We start from the raw sequence: 13714 nt of genomic DNA, 5'->3' as shown, positions 1-13714 counted from the left end.
TTTCAGCACACTTACTATATCTGGCTGTCCATCTACCAAATGGAAGCCTTGAGTTGTAAGCACGGTATATATATCAGTATATGCACAAACACATATGTTTGTATCAGCATTATTAAAAAGATGGGGTTTCCCCTCTTATTATTGTTATCATTTCTTCTTGTTGAAGTTTGTCTCTTGTATTGAAAAAAAGATAAAGAAAAAATAGAGTATGATTTGACCCTTAGAATTCATGATTAATCTTTCTGCCGGATCTTTTACAGATCTTTCATGAGAAAAAATTTATCAAGGAAATGGTTTTTAAAACACAAGGATGTTTGGCCATGAAGTTGCTAAAACTATAAAGTAGATACTGCAGAGTGTACCTTTATGATTGATTTCCATTTAAGTCAGACTGACTGCAGTGTGGTCATTTTTCTAACCCATCAGTGTTCTTACTGCAGCAGTTTGCTATCTGCAGGGTGTCTGAATTATAGCAGTCCATGTCTCTGTTACCTTTTACACAAATTACTTACACTGGTTTCTTTTTCCATGCAAATTTATCAGTTTTACAGCCCCTTGTCTCCATGTCAGGAAACTCTACCAGACAGCACAAATTGATAAAATTAGTTAATTTTATAATGTCCCTTTTTTCTTAACTTCATTCACCAATTGTACAGGAAACATAGTGTAATTAGGTAGTAAATAATTTTCTAAGTTAATTTCTTTTAAAGATCACAACAGACTAATTCCCATTTTAATAACATTCTTTTCTTCTTCTGTGCTCTTAAAATGCATTGTATCAGAGCACATGAATTCAACAGTATCAAGGGAACAATATAAGGATTGTATTCTTGGTGCAACCTGTTTTTGTATGCTATAGCCAGAACTTATATACTATTGCATGTATTGTAATTTAGAGCATGAACCATCCTTTGCATTTCCAAAGTCCCAACTTCATTCCATGGCATGGGTAGAAAGCAGGGGTGGGTTCTAAATTTTTTTACTACCAGTTCCGTGGGCGTGGCTTATTTTATGGGTGTGGCTTGATAATCATGTGACAGTGCGTGTGGCTTGATGATCATGTGACTGGGTAGGCATGGTCAACTCAATGTCACTCATGTCAAGGGGTGCCTCGCCTGGCCCCTCCCCTCCCAGCCATTCCTTGTCACACCCAGCCTCAACGTATCTGCAAAAATGTTGTTCACCTTTTTTCAACTTTATTATCTACATACCATAGATCAGGGGTCTCCAACCTTGGCCACTTTTTTTTTTTTGCATTTATATCCCGCCCTTCTCCAAAGACTCAGGGCGGCTTACACTATGTCAAGCAATAGTCTTCATCCATTTGTATATTATATACAAAGTCAACTTATTGCCCCCAACAATCTGGGTCCTCATTTTACCTACCTTATAAAGGATGGAAGGCTGAGTCAACCTTGGGCCTGGTGGGACTTGAACCTGCAGTAATTGCAAGCAGCTGCTGTTAATAACAGACTGTCTTACCAGTCTGAGCCACCAGAGGCCCTTTGCTTTGCTGGCTGAGGAATTCTGGGAGTGGAAGTCCACAAGCCTTAAAGTGGCCAAGGTTGGAGACCCCTGCTGTAGATGCACTTTCATAGACCACTGCAAGGAGGAAATGGCTCACATGCTTTGCCCAAGAGTGTGATAGGCAACAGGCTTTTAAGGGGCTGCCAGAAAGAAGGTGGGGGGCAATGTATTTTCCAAAGCACCAGAAGGCAAAACAGGAAGCAATAGATGGAAACTGAACAATGAGAAAAACAACCTAAAACTAAGGAGAAACTTCCTGACAGTGTGAACCAATATAGGTTTCAGTCATAATTTCACATATAAAATAGCCATTCGTGTAATACAACTGGCATATTGTTCAAAACAGTCAGTCATCCTTGCAGTGGAGAATCTCGGTAGACCAAACGGAATCAGAAGAGTTGTGTTTACCTCTCAGCTAGCTGTTGAGAAGCCCTTTGCGGTCCAATGAAATAGTGTGGTGTTACATTAAAATGGGCATGCTGCGGGAACTTCTTAAAAGATTTTTGTATTATCTGATTGTTATCTATGTATCTAAGTTTGATTTTTTTTTTTGTGCAGTTACTCTTTAGCACTCAGTTTTCCTAAGTAAAATCTTATTTTCTTCAAGTTCTCAAGGGGGTTTGAGCCTGTGACACTCTGCTGAGGCCATGCCAGTTTCATTTCTTATTTTCTTCCACCAGAATGAGAAGGGATTATAATGCATATTATCTCTGTATTTCAGCTGTAAAAGCCATTGTTGCAGAAACTCATCTTAATATAGTGGCTACTGTTATCTAGTTCTCATCAATTGGTTTTACTCAGTGATTTTCTTATTTGTCAAATGTTAAACTATTAATTATACTTAGTATTGCTAGGTGCATAGTGCATCATTTTTCAGGTGCTACAGGACCAGGAGTAGATCTGGAGCAAACTCCATAGTCAGCATTGATAATTGCAGTTGTTCTTGCAGTAGAGCAGACAGCTTTGTTTTTCCTATATCAGGATTCATTAAAGCAGGGCTGTCAAACTCGTGGGCTGTGGGCTGGATGTATCACACGCTGGCCACGTCCATGCTCGGTTTAGCAAAGGGGGAAAAAGTTGTGATACATCACGTGACGCCGCCATGAATACGCGAGTTGGACATCCCTGCATTAGAGTAATAGAAATGTATAAATGAAATATTTCATTTATTTTAATGGCCTTTGTTTAATACATATAACACTGCACTGAAAAGAATTAAATGAATAAATATGCAGTGTTATTGGTTGTTGTAATTTAATGATACTTGCATATTACTATTTTTGTGAAGAATTGTTCTATGTAATGTCAATGGATGGTTTGACTGCCCATGGTGTGTAGTGCCCAGAACTAGGTGCTCAGAAGAGGATATAGCTATGAGCTCCTCCATTCAGTAATGAATGTGTAGCTGTAAAACCTTCAATAATTATAATTGAAAGTATAACATTATTTGCATCCATTGATGAAGAATAGTATGCGATTTAATACCTGTGATATACATTCAGAGTGATGAATATGAATTTGTGAATAAGCATTATTACGTGCCTATGACTGAATAACCAATTTTGCGCAGTGTTCTTATTTGCAATAGTTGAAATCCAACTGAAATATACACAATAACTCTTAACTCTTGAAAAAAATAGTTTACTTATAAGAGGCAAGAGCGGGCCTTAGATTCTTATCAAAAACTGTGTTAACTGCATATGTATCAGATAATGTAATGCTTAACTGGAAAGCCCTTCAGTGACATCATATGTGAATATCAAATCTATATTATTGACAGAAATAGATTCATGGCTTTTTTTACTCTACAGAGGAAAAAGTTGGAAATATTTTTGTTAATATATAAATAAATCACTGCATGCATGTGATAGTCAAAAGAAACTGTAGCAAGTTACAAGCATAACTATTTCACAGAACAATAAGTAGTGAGAATTGATTGAAACTTTCATGAAGTTACCCAATGTATCACTCATGAGGAAAGTTTTTCAGAAGTAGCACAATATATTAGTAAAAGTTAGACTTTCCTTTTAGAAAAAAAATATTTGCAAAGAAAAGATTAAATGAAAAATGCTTTAATGCTATAGTGCCAGCTATCTCATATCTTTTGATTTCTACGCTGGGGCAAGTCATCAAAATGAAGGAGATTGAAAATGAAGAGATTGGTCTCTTCCCAAAATCCCCAAAGCTTCAACCAAAAACCATCTACCATTGACCTCACCCCATTCCTAAGAGGTCTGTAAGGGGCGTGCATAAGAGCACAATCGTACCTACCGTTCCTGTCCTATTGTTTCCTTATTGGATATAATTTGTTATATCCAATTAATATAGTTATTATATACTCGTACTCATATATATGCTTATATATTGTATAATTATTTCATGCTTATGCTTATATATACTGTGTGACAAAATAAATAAATAAAATAAATAAATAAAATAAATAAATAAATAATTTTTCACATGACTTCCTGATTTTTCCCCCCTCTTTTTTCCAGCACCAATAGCTGCAGGAACAGGCCCTAATTTCTCACTCTCAGATTTGGAAAGTTCCTCGTATTACAGTATGAGCCCAGGAGCAATGAGGAGATCTTTACCAAGCACCTCTTCTACCAGGTAATTTCTGTATAGTATGTTTGTTGAATTAAAAGGTTGTGACATGATAAGTGTTTGGGGCAATCAAATATGGATAGAAATTGAAAGCTACCTACAGTTGTATAGAGTCCTATCGCAAAAGAAATCCCAACAGTGGATATGACTTTATTTCTACAAGGTTCAAGTTTATGCTGGCATAACAAAATTATTGAAGTAAAGCAACAAAGTTGCTTTACACAAAAAATAAAGGCACGAAAGGGCCTCTACACCGTTAGATTTCAAGCTCTTTGCACATCTAATCCATGAATTAGTTGCATTTAGGGGCAATTGTTTCAAGTCGCAAGTTATGTACAATCATCTTTAGAAAAATAAGTAGCAATAACCATTCCTCTGAAACTCAACAACTATGACACTGCAGTTACTTTTAACCAGCAGTCTGTGCAATAGCATCTTATGATACATCATTCTTTTTATCTATTATAAACAGACAAGGTCCCTCTCTCTTGGCCCAGCATACCTGTTGGTATAGGTTGGCATATAAAATTGTTCAGATAAGGTATACAAAATGGAACAAGGGAGAATTTGCATATTCTTTCATTAGGTTACAGAATTAGAACATGTTGTCAGATTATAATGATGAATAGAACAGACATTAAGGTATTATGGTCAAGAGATGTTTCCTTTTTTTCAAACTGCATGGAAATTTTCCAGTCATATTCATTCATCAGGTAGCAGTCTAAATACTTCAGATACATATCTGGAATCTTGCAAATGGTCTTCCCATTTTGTATATTAGAAAGTAATTGTGCACATCGAAATGTTTCACTTACTTTTAAATGCCATTTTAAATCTATACCTATATGCCTGTATCAGTCTATTAGTGTGAATAGTTTCAAAAAGGCAGAATAATTCATTGATATTTATATTTGATTAGCTCAACTTATTATTATATTTGATTAGCTCAATTATTCGGTTTTAAATTTTAAAGTGGGTTTTATTGTTTTAAATGCATTTTAATTTGGGGCCATATTTAATAAGTTTTTTAATTATTGATTTTATTCTGTATTTATTTATCGTTGTTTTATTTGGCTGTGAACCGCCCTGAGTCCTTCGGGAGAAGGGCGGTATAAAAATTAAATTAAATAAATAAATAAATAAATAAATAAATACATACATACATACATACATACCTCACAAATGTGAAAATAGGAGGAGAGTGCTATATACACTGCCCTGAACTCCTGGATAAAGGGCTGGATATTAACCTAACAAATGAATAGAGTATCTTTATTTGAACTTTGAAGAGTTACATCATAATATAGGTGCTCCTTAACTTATAACCATTCATTTAGTAACTGTTTGAAGTTAAAACGGCACTGAAAAAAGTAACATAACCGGTCCTCACATCAGAATCGTTGCAACTTCCAAATGCACCAATGATCAAAATTCAGATGATTGGCAACCAATTTTTTTTAATTACCTTTTTTTCTCATGAGGAGTTGATTTTATGGGGAAACTTAATTTTAAAAATTGGAAAAAAGATAGTGACATGGAAAAATTAAATGGAAGCCAGGGATATTGACTATGGACCAAATGATAGATGATTATGAATTTTGAACATACTCTGTGATAAGATACTAATACCATCTACCATATTTAACCTAAATGCAATATTTACAGTTAACAACATTGTTTGGGACAGCAGTGTTTTCAGTTCCTGAGACATCTGAAATATTAGAACAACTTGTAAAATCCGTTACAAATATAGACTACCAAATTAAGATACAAAAAAAGGCCATGGTTTTTCTCTTTTCTCTATTAACTTTCATAAGTGTGCGAGGATTCTGTTCCCCTCCATAATGTCCTAATTCAGCAAACTGCAAGATTGCAAAGAAGAAATCAAATCATTGCAGCAAGTTAAGAGAAATAGAGAAGTAACATCTTCATTTCTTATATGTTTAACAGTAATAAAAAAAAGACACCTTGGGAAGGGAATGCTCAAGGTCAGAGATTTGTCAGATCATTTATATAGCAAGAAACAATGCTTTCTATTCACATTTCTGCCCCATATGTGTAAGAAACATTTAAATTGCTAGGATTGTGATATTGTAAAGAGATTCTACAGTAGAATAGAAACGCTTGCAGAATGTTGCAAGAACATTCTAGATAAAAAGGTTGTGCTATTTTAAGAACATTTGCTGAGAAAAATCATGTATGGTCGAACAACTGTTGTTTAAAAATCAGCTCAAAAATAAAAAGTTAGAACAATAAATAATAAAACTATCATCTTAATTCCTTTTGCTGCATATGGTTGCTTCATAACTAACATAGAGTTCCTTTATATGTGTTCAGCAAAAGAAGAACGTCTTATGGAAGTAACATGATTGTAAAGTTGTCCTACATATTGTTATATAAAGAATTTTAAAATATAGTTAAACCTACAATACAGGTAGTCTCTAACTATAAATGCACCTTTATAACTATCTGGTTTGGTTCTGCAACCCAACAAAACAGACACAGACTTCAAAGAATAATTAGAACTGCAGAAAAAACAATTGGTACCAACCTTCCTTCCATTGAGGACCTGTATACTGCATGAGTCAAAAAGAGAGCTGTAAAAATATTTACAGACCCCTCACATCCTGGACATAAACTGTTTCAATTTCTACCCCCAAAACGACACTATAGAGCACTGCACACCAGAACAACTAGACACAAGAACAGTTTTTCCCGAGCTTCATTACTTTGCTAAACAAATAATTCCCTCAACACTGTCAAACTAGTTATTAAGTCTGCACTATTATTAATCTTCTCATTGTTCCCATCACCAATCTCCTTCCACTTATGACTGTATGACTGTAACTTTGTTGCTTGTATCCTTAGGATTTATATTGACCGTTTCCTAATAGGATTTCATTGCTTATTTGTAGCGTATGACTATCATTAAGTGTTGTACCTTATGATTCTTGATGAATGTATATTTTCTTTGATGTACATTGAGAGCATATGCACCAAGACAAATTCCTTGTGTGTCCAATCACACTTGGCCAAAAATAATAATAATTCTAAATTCTATTCTATTCTAGTCCTTGACTTACAACAGTTCACTAAGTGATAGTTCAAAGTTACAACAACACTGAAAAAAGTGACTTATGATCATTTTTCACACCTATGACCATTGCAGCATCCCCGTGGTCACATGATCAAAATTCAGACAGTGGGCAACTAACTCATATTTATGACGGTGGCAGTATCCCAGGATCATGTAATCACTTTTTGCAACACTCTGACAAGCAAAATCAATAAGGGAGCCAGATTCACTTAATAACCGTGTTTCTACTTTAACAACTACAGTGGTTCATCTAACAACTGTGGCAACGAAGTTTTTAAAATGGGGCAAGTCTCAAGCAAGTCTTGCTTAGCAACATCAATTTTGGGCTCAATTGTGGTCGTAAGGACTACCTATATATATCACCTCTGGCTATTAGTTTGTGATAGCCGATTTATATTCATGGTCTTTTCCCCAACCAAAGGAAAAGAAAAAGAAAAAAACTTAATATGCATCAGTAATCAGTACATCCATTTTTAGAGTTTCACTTTTTTATAAGAGTCCCGAGTACTGTGTATATAATTCTCATTAATTAGGCCTAGTCTCAGACTGTTTGCTTCTATTCCTAGATTGTTAAAATAGACATGATATCAATGATACTTAAAAGTAAAGCACAGCTGTCATTCTTATCTGCTTCTACAAATACCTGATACAGATAAGAAGCTAAGTAAAATAGCATCAGTAATGAATAGCTGCACGTATTTTTTGCTGCTTCCCCATATTGCTTTTGTAAGGCAAAAAAGTCTTAAATTATTCACTTCTAAATGTATTCACTTGGAAGCATATTTATATTGATTCCAGTAAATTTACTTCAAAGTACATTTTAGGATTGTTGCCTAGCAAAATGATTGAGGCAATGATTGTATGGTAAGAAAAATCTGTTGTTGACATTTGCATTTCCTCATAAATTTAGGGATCAGAGGGTTTTTTTTAGCATTCCTCAGCTATGACAGGACTCTTGTTACAATTATTTTAAAAATAAATGACTAGCCATTCAAGATATCAAATGAAATAAAAGAGCAGCTAAGGTCATACAACTATATATGCCCATTTATATTTACCATATTTGTGGTAAATATGGTAAAATACTTGCCTTTGTGTAAAAGGAAAGACTTATGAAACAGGGAACACATTGAAGAAGGCATAGTTGTTCCTCTCCTTAAGTTTACAAAGAAAAGAATCACCTCAAATTTCAAAGAACAACATTTTAAGAAGTATGGGTTATCTCAGCAAAGTCTTAGAAGCGATGGGACAATGGCAGTGGATTATTACTTTTAATAGAGATTTTACAGAAAACTCTTTTGACTCATAGTAGTCAAAATTTTAGTCTCTGAAGGGTCTGTTTTATTTTTTATATAGAAATATGAAATAGGTTCATAAAGCTGACAAAATTTTCTGACCTTGTCATGGAAAATACATTCAGTAAGTTCTTCTAACTCTAGTTCTGAAATCCAAGGATTCCTAGCTCTCCAATTCCTCACATTATTTTGTCAAAATTCAAGTCAGCTACTATGATGGTTATATTATACTGTAACATTGTTATGGAAAGAGGGGAATGTAAATGTCAAGGAGGGAATAATCATCTTTCTGCCCTTCTTCTCTGAACTGTACAAATTAAAAATGGTGGGTTTGGGGGGTTTTTTGCTTCAAGACCTAAATTTGGGATTTGAACTCTAAAGAAACCAAGATTTGCTTTCATTGGCTCTTTATCTTAACAATAATTTTGCTTCATTTCTAGGTCCTAATGGATTTGGTCTCTCAATATTTTGTCCTTTTCCTAAAATATTTACTTTGCTTACCTAGGTATAATTATCCATACTATATTCATTCCTTTGTAAAGAACATGTCTACATTAAAATAAATATAAAATGTCATATGTCAACTATGCAGACAGTATGCTGACCATATATTTTTTTTGTAGCTTATACTTCAAGTACTGTACCAAAGATAAAATTATCTACATGCATAAGGAAATTCTCAAATGTTTAAAAATAAAAAAATAACAAATAAAGTGAACCTTGTCTAAACAGTTTAATACAGAAGTAGGAGTAACTCTGAAATTCATATGTTCATCCAAGGGTAAATAGGATGTTACATGCGAACATGGGATATTACAAGTGTCTAAGGCAACATGTGAAATGATGACTGGATTTAATCCACTGCATCTGAAATCTGCAACTGAGGTCCAGTGTAAGCATTTGAGGATTAATTTAAGCAAAAACGTTGTAAGGAAGCAAAACCAAGATTAAGTTTGAACCAGTGCTCAATGATCATGAATAGAAAAAACTAAGAATGTGATTACCTGCTTAGCAACCAAAATTCTGGTCCCAACTGTGGCTGTAAGACAAGGACTACCTGTACTGTATAAACAAATATAGTCAGGAGCAATATCTCCTAAGTCTTAATATTGCTGCTTTTGTCATGTCAGAACTGTACATGGTACTAATTGTACCATATAGCTATAAAATGTTAATTTGCTTCAAGGAATATATAACACATAGGAATCTATTAAAAAAACAAATCTACCTTATCCTGAACCTCTGGATTCTTCTTTAACAAACAGAGAGGCATATAAATGCAGCCTGCTGTTTGGAATGATCCAACCAATATCTAAGGATAGCTTCTTAAGAAGTAGGGAAATAAACCACACAGCAAGCTTTAAGACAATTTCGTTTATTATCTGGAAATGCAATAAAAGGGGTTTCAGACAATTCCCCTTATGGATACTCTCCACGTAAGAATTGCTCCTAGCAATGATGTCCCTACATAGTGGTGTATCTAACTCAGTCTTAAAATGTACAAGATGTATATCTAAATCTCCAACACCCATTACAGATGTAACTGAAACTCATATTATGCCATAAGGAACATTCACACAAATAGAACCCTTTACATGAAATCACATCCTATTATTTATTTTTCCCCTTTCTCTTTTTAAAAATTGGTTTCGGTTTGCTCAAACTGAAAGGAAATGCAAGTCCATCTGTTTCTTTTTCAGAGAAACTGCCTGTCTCTAACCATCATACTTCAATTTTCTCCAAGAAAAGGCTCAAGGAAAGCAAAACCCTTATTTCCCAATGTAGGGCATGATGGCAAGGTGGTTAAAAGATCCAGAAGGTTAACAGGGAAAAAGAAGGTGCAGTAGCTACATCACCTATAGATAAGAACCAGCCATTTGTGCTGGAATGTAATCCTGCAAGATAATCTGATATTTTATTTATCTCCCTTCAGGTTGTGCATTAATGCATATATGCTTCGATTCTAGTTCCACAAAGCGTCTCAAATCTGTGGAGGATGAAATGGACAGTCCTGGTGAAGAGCCATTCTATACCAGCCAAGGGCGGTCTCCAGGAAGTGGGAGTCAATCAAGTGGATGGCATGAAGTGGAGCCAGGTAAATTAAAGTCACCCAGGTGGCTTTGGAGGAGGAGGGGAGTTTTTAGCATTCCTGAACTCCATTTACTGATTCTGATGAGAACTAGTATTAATGTGTGAATTGGTATTTGAAAGGCTAGGGGAGTTGAATACATCTGCAGCTGTAAATCCTTTGTTAATATCCATTTTGTTCTTTAGGCAAGCATTTGTGGTGTTGAATAATGGTTTCCATGGTTGTCAAGGTTTTCTTATCCCAAAATATTACTCTCAATTAGATTGGCTTGCCCCCAAAAGGAGTGTACGCTGCAACCGTATTTTATTGTCAAATGACAGATGCTTCATTCTGCTTAAAAAAAGAAAAGAAACACAAAATCTTTCAAATTGTTCACTTAAATTGATTTTATTCTGCCATAGCATTGTCGGAAAAGAAGTGCTTTTGTTAATTTGAAAGTTTGTACTGTGGCTTTATTAGGTAATTTTCAAGTCTCTTTTTATTTAATGTTTGTATAAGTCACTACATATCTATTTATTTAAAAGATATCACCACCCATCAAGTAGCTGTGGGCAGCTTAAGACAACCATAAAACCAATAAATAAGACAATAATTGGGATGTCTCACAGAAGGTTCAGGTATCCAGTTTCCATACCTTCTAACTGTACAATCCCAGCCCATAAGTAAAAAGATAGGTCTCAACAGCCTTCCAAAGGGCTACAAGGGTGGAAATTGTTGAATTGCCAGCAGGAGACGGTTTCATAAAGTAGCGACTGAAAAGGCTTACTTCTGAGATCCTTCTAGATGATAAAATTTCAAAGAGAGGACCTGGAGCATGCCCACCCTATCTGATTTAGTAAGATGGGCTGATATTCTTAGCAAAAGGTGGTGCTGTAAATAACCAGGTTCCATGCCACATAGGGCTTTAAAGATGATCATCACCTTGAATTGCACCCAGAAAAAAAATGGAAGCCATGCAGTCAATAAACAACACAGAGAGAGAGATATAGATGTACAATTTATTTTATGTGTAGTTTCTTGCAAAGTAGCACTAAGGCTGTTTTGGGTTCCTTGGGAGTTCAGCTTATCCTCCATACTTTCAGTATAGGAAACCATTGCAGAAAGATTCTAATGTCATCTGATTTAATATTTTCTAACCACAAATCCTAGAAAAGCCTGGGTTCTCTTTTGACATTGGGACGGTTGAGAACAAGATACACTTAATTTAGATAAAACATTTTTTTTAATAGGCCTTATTTTTCTTTAATTGCTCCCAAGAGAAACTATTTTGGGGTCCTCTATATGGGCTGGTTTCATAACTGTATGACTGGAAAGCATGAGAGACAAGGGACATATCTGGGAGTGGCCAATATTTTTGATGGTCAGTATTTCTCTGATGATTACATTATTTCTCCCTGTACAATACTGGCTTTAAGCTGGCTTTGTGAAGTTTTCTGCAACCCTGCCTTTCCATATCAGTATAAGTAGCTTATGTGTCTTCTAATTGCACACCTTTCTGATGTATTTTTAGGTTTCTATATCTGATTGTATTCTTTGGTGTCAACAAAATAGCTTTAAGGTATTTTGAAAGAATGTAATAATAAGTAAGTAATAATTTTCAGCTGCTAAAAGATATTTTAGTATCGCTGCTTGATATAATAGAACTTTTATGGAAAAATAGGACCTTTGGTTTTTGTATGAAAATTCTGTTCCTTGCTTTCTGCCTGTTTTATTGCATACAGTAGTGAAAGGCAGATACTGGTTCTGGATTTATGTTTGTGATTTAACCTAGAAATGGTGAATGAGTGCAACTGGATCATATTATTTGATCATCACAAATTCAGTCCAACTGTGGTGTTCCAAAATCAGGAGAAATAGATAACATAGAATTTTCTCTGGGTTTACTAACAGAAAAAAGTAAAAGGGTTAGAAGCAAATAGGTAGATCTTGCTTAATGACTTTTCATTTGGCAACCATTTGAAATTATTATGGCACTGAATGAAAGATTATTATGGCCCAGTCCTCAAATTTATAGCCATTGCAGGAGAAGCAGTGAAATCCTCGTCTAATGAGTGCAGTTGGGATTACCAGAACTGCAATTGCTAAGAGGTATATTCACATAATGCTAATGATGACTTCACTTGGAAATTGTGATGGAAATTTGAGTCCCAATTAGGATCGTTAAGTGAGGACTATAGTTCACTTTAGGGGCAAGTGCTGATAAATTTCTGGAGGGACTGGTAAAAATGAGAGAAGTGATGTCCTTAATGTGTATCATGTGCTGCAAAATGAAAAGGAAAAACTGTAAAATTATTAGACCTCAGAAAACAAAATGCACAAATTTAGAGGAAACTGAATAAAAAATGGAGGAACAAAACGCTAAGAGGAATAAACAGGATGAATTGTAGGAAAGAATTAAAATCCGGAATCATTGCTTTGAGATGATGTTCACCAGAGTAATTTGGAATGTTCATTCCATTCTCATCTTGGCTAAAAAAAAAATCAGATATTTACATTTTTTCTTTTCTGACTTTTTTCTTTGCTAGTTGTTTTAATATAGTGGTGCTGACATCAGATAAGTTGTACTATTTTTTAAAAAAAATAGAAAGTCATATTTTCATTCATCTCTGGGCAGAGTATGCTTTCCACCTAGTGGGGAAATATATTTCAATATTTTTCTTCCAGTTAAAAAATGGGAGAAAGTCTTTTTTAAGCCTTTTGTCTTAATAACGGTGTTGTTAAATTTTATCAGTACTGCATGATTGGTTGCACATCATAATGTAGCATTTCATACATACAAACGGTGTGAGAACAGTGGGTTTAAATTAATGCTTTATTGTTGCAAGTATTGGAATAAACTTTAGAAAGATCAGAATATGGACAAGTTTAAGGATATCCACACAGGATATCTCTTGGGAGTGTTGTTCCTTTTTTTAGTTTCAAGGCAGACAGTATATTAAACACTGGAACTCTGTTGTCACTCTAAATTTATTCAGTCTCCTAATACACTGTCTTAATTGCAAGATTCTTGCACTGAGCAGGGGGTCGGACTAGAGGAGCTCCACTCCTTTCTGACTTTTAAATTCTGTGTTTCTGTGATTTGTGGCTCAGTCAAGCAAA

At 34.8% G+C, this 13714-nt stretch overlaps 1 protein-coding gene across 7 annotated transcripts in view; it reads left to right on the top strand.

Annotated features, from left to right (window-relative positions):
* Positions 1-13714, top strand: part of NFIA (nuclear factor I A) — a 336917-nt gene that overhangs the window by 240921 nt on the left and 82282 nt on the right. For all 7 annotated transcript variants that reach the window (XM_058178422.1, XM_058178424.1, XM_058178427.1 and 4 more), the window contains 2 exons: positions 4023-4140; positions 10494-10621. In XM_058178422.1, the coding sequence (XP_058034405.1) occupies positions 4023-4140; positions 10494-10621 (246 nt within the window). The remainder of the gene's footprint in view (positions 1-4022; positions 4141-10493; positions 10622-13714) is intronic.

The sequence above is a fragment of the Ahaetulla prasina genome, chromosome 3 (assembly GCF_028640845.1).
Source record: "Ahaetulla prasina isolate Xishuangbanna chromosome 3, ASM2864084v1, whole genome shotgun sequence".
Taxonomy (NCBI): Eukaryota; Metazoa; Chordata; class Lepidosauria; order Squamata; family Colubridae; genus Ahaetulla; species Ahaetulla prasina.
This window is presented reverse-complemented; position numbering and strand designations above follow the sequence as displayed.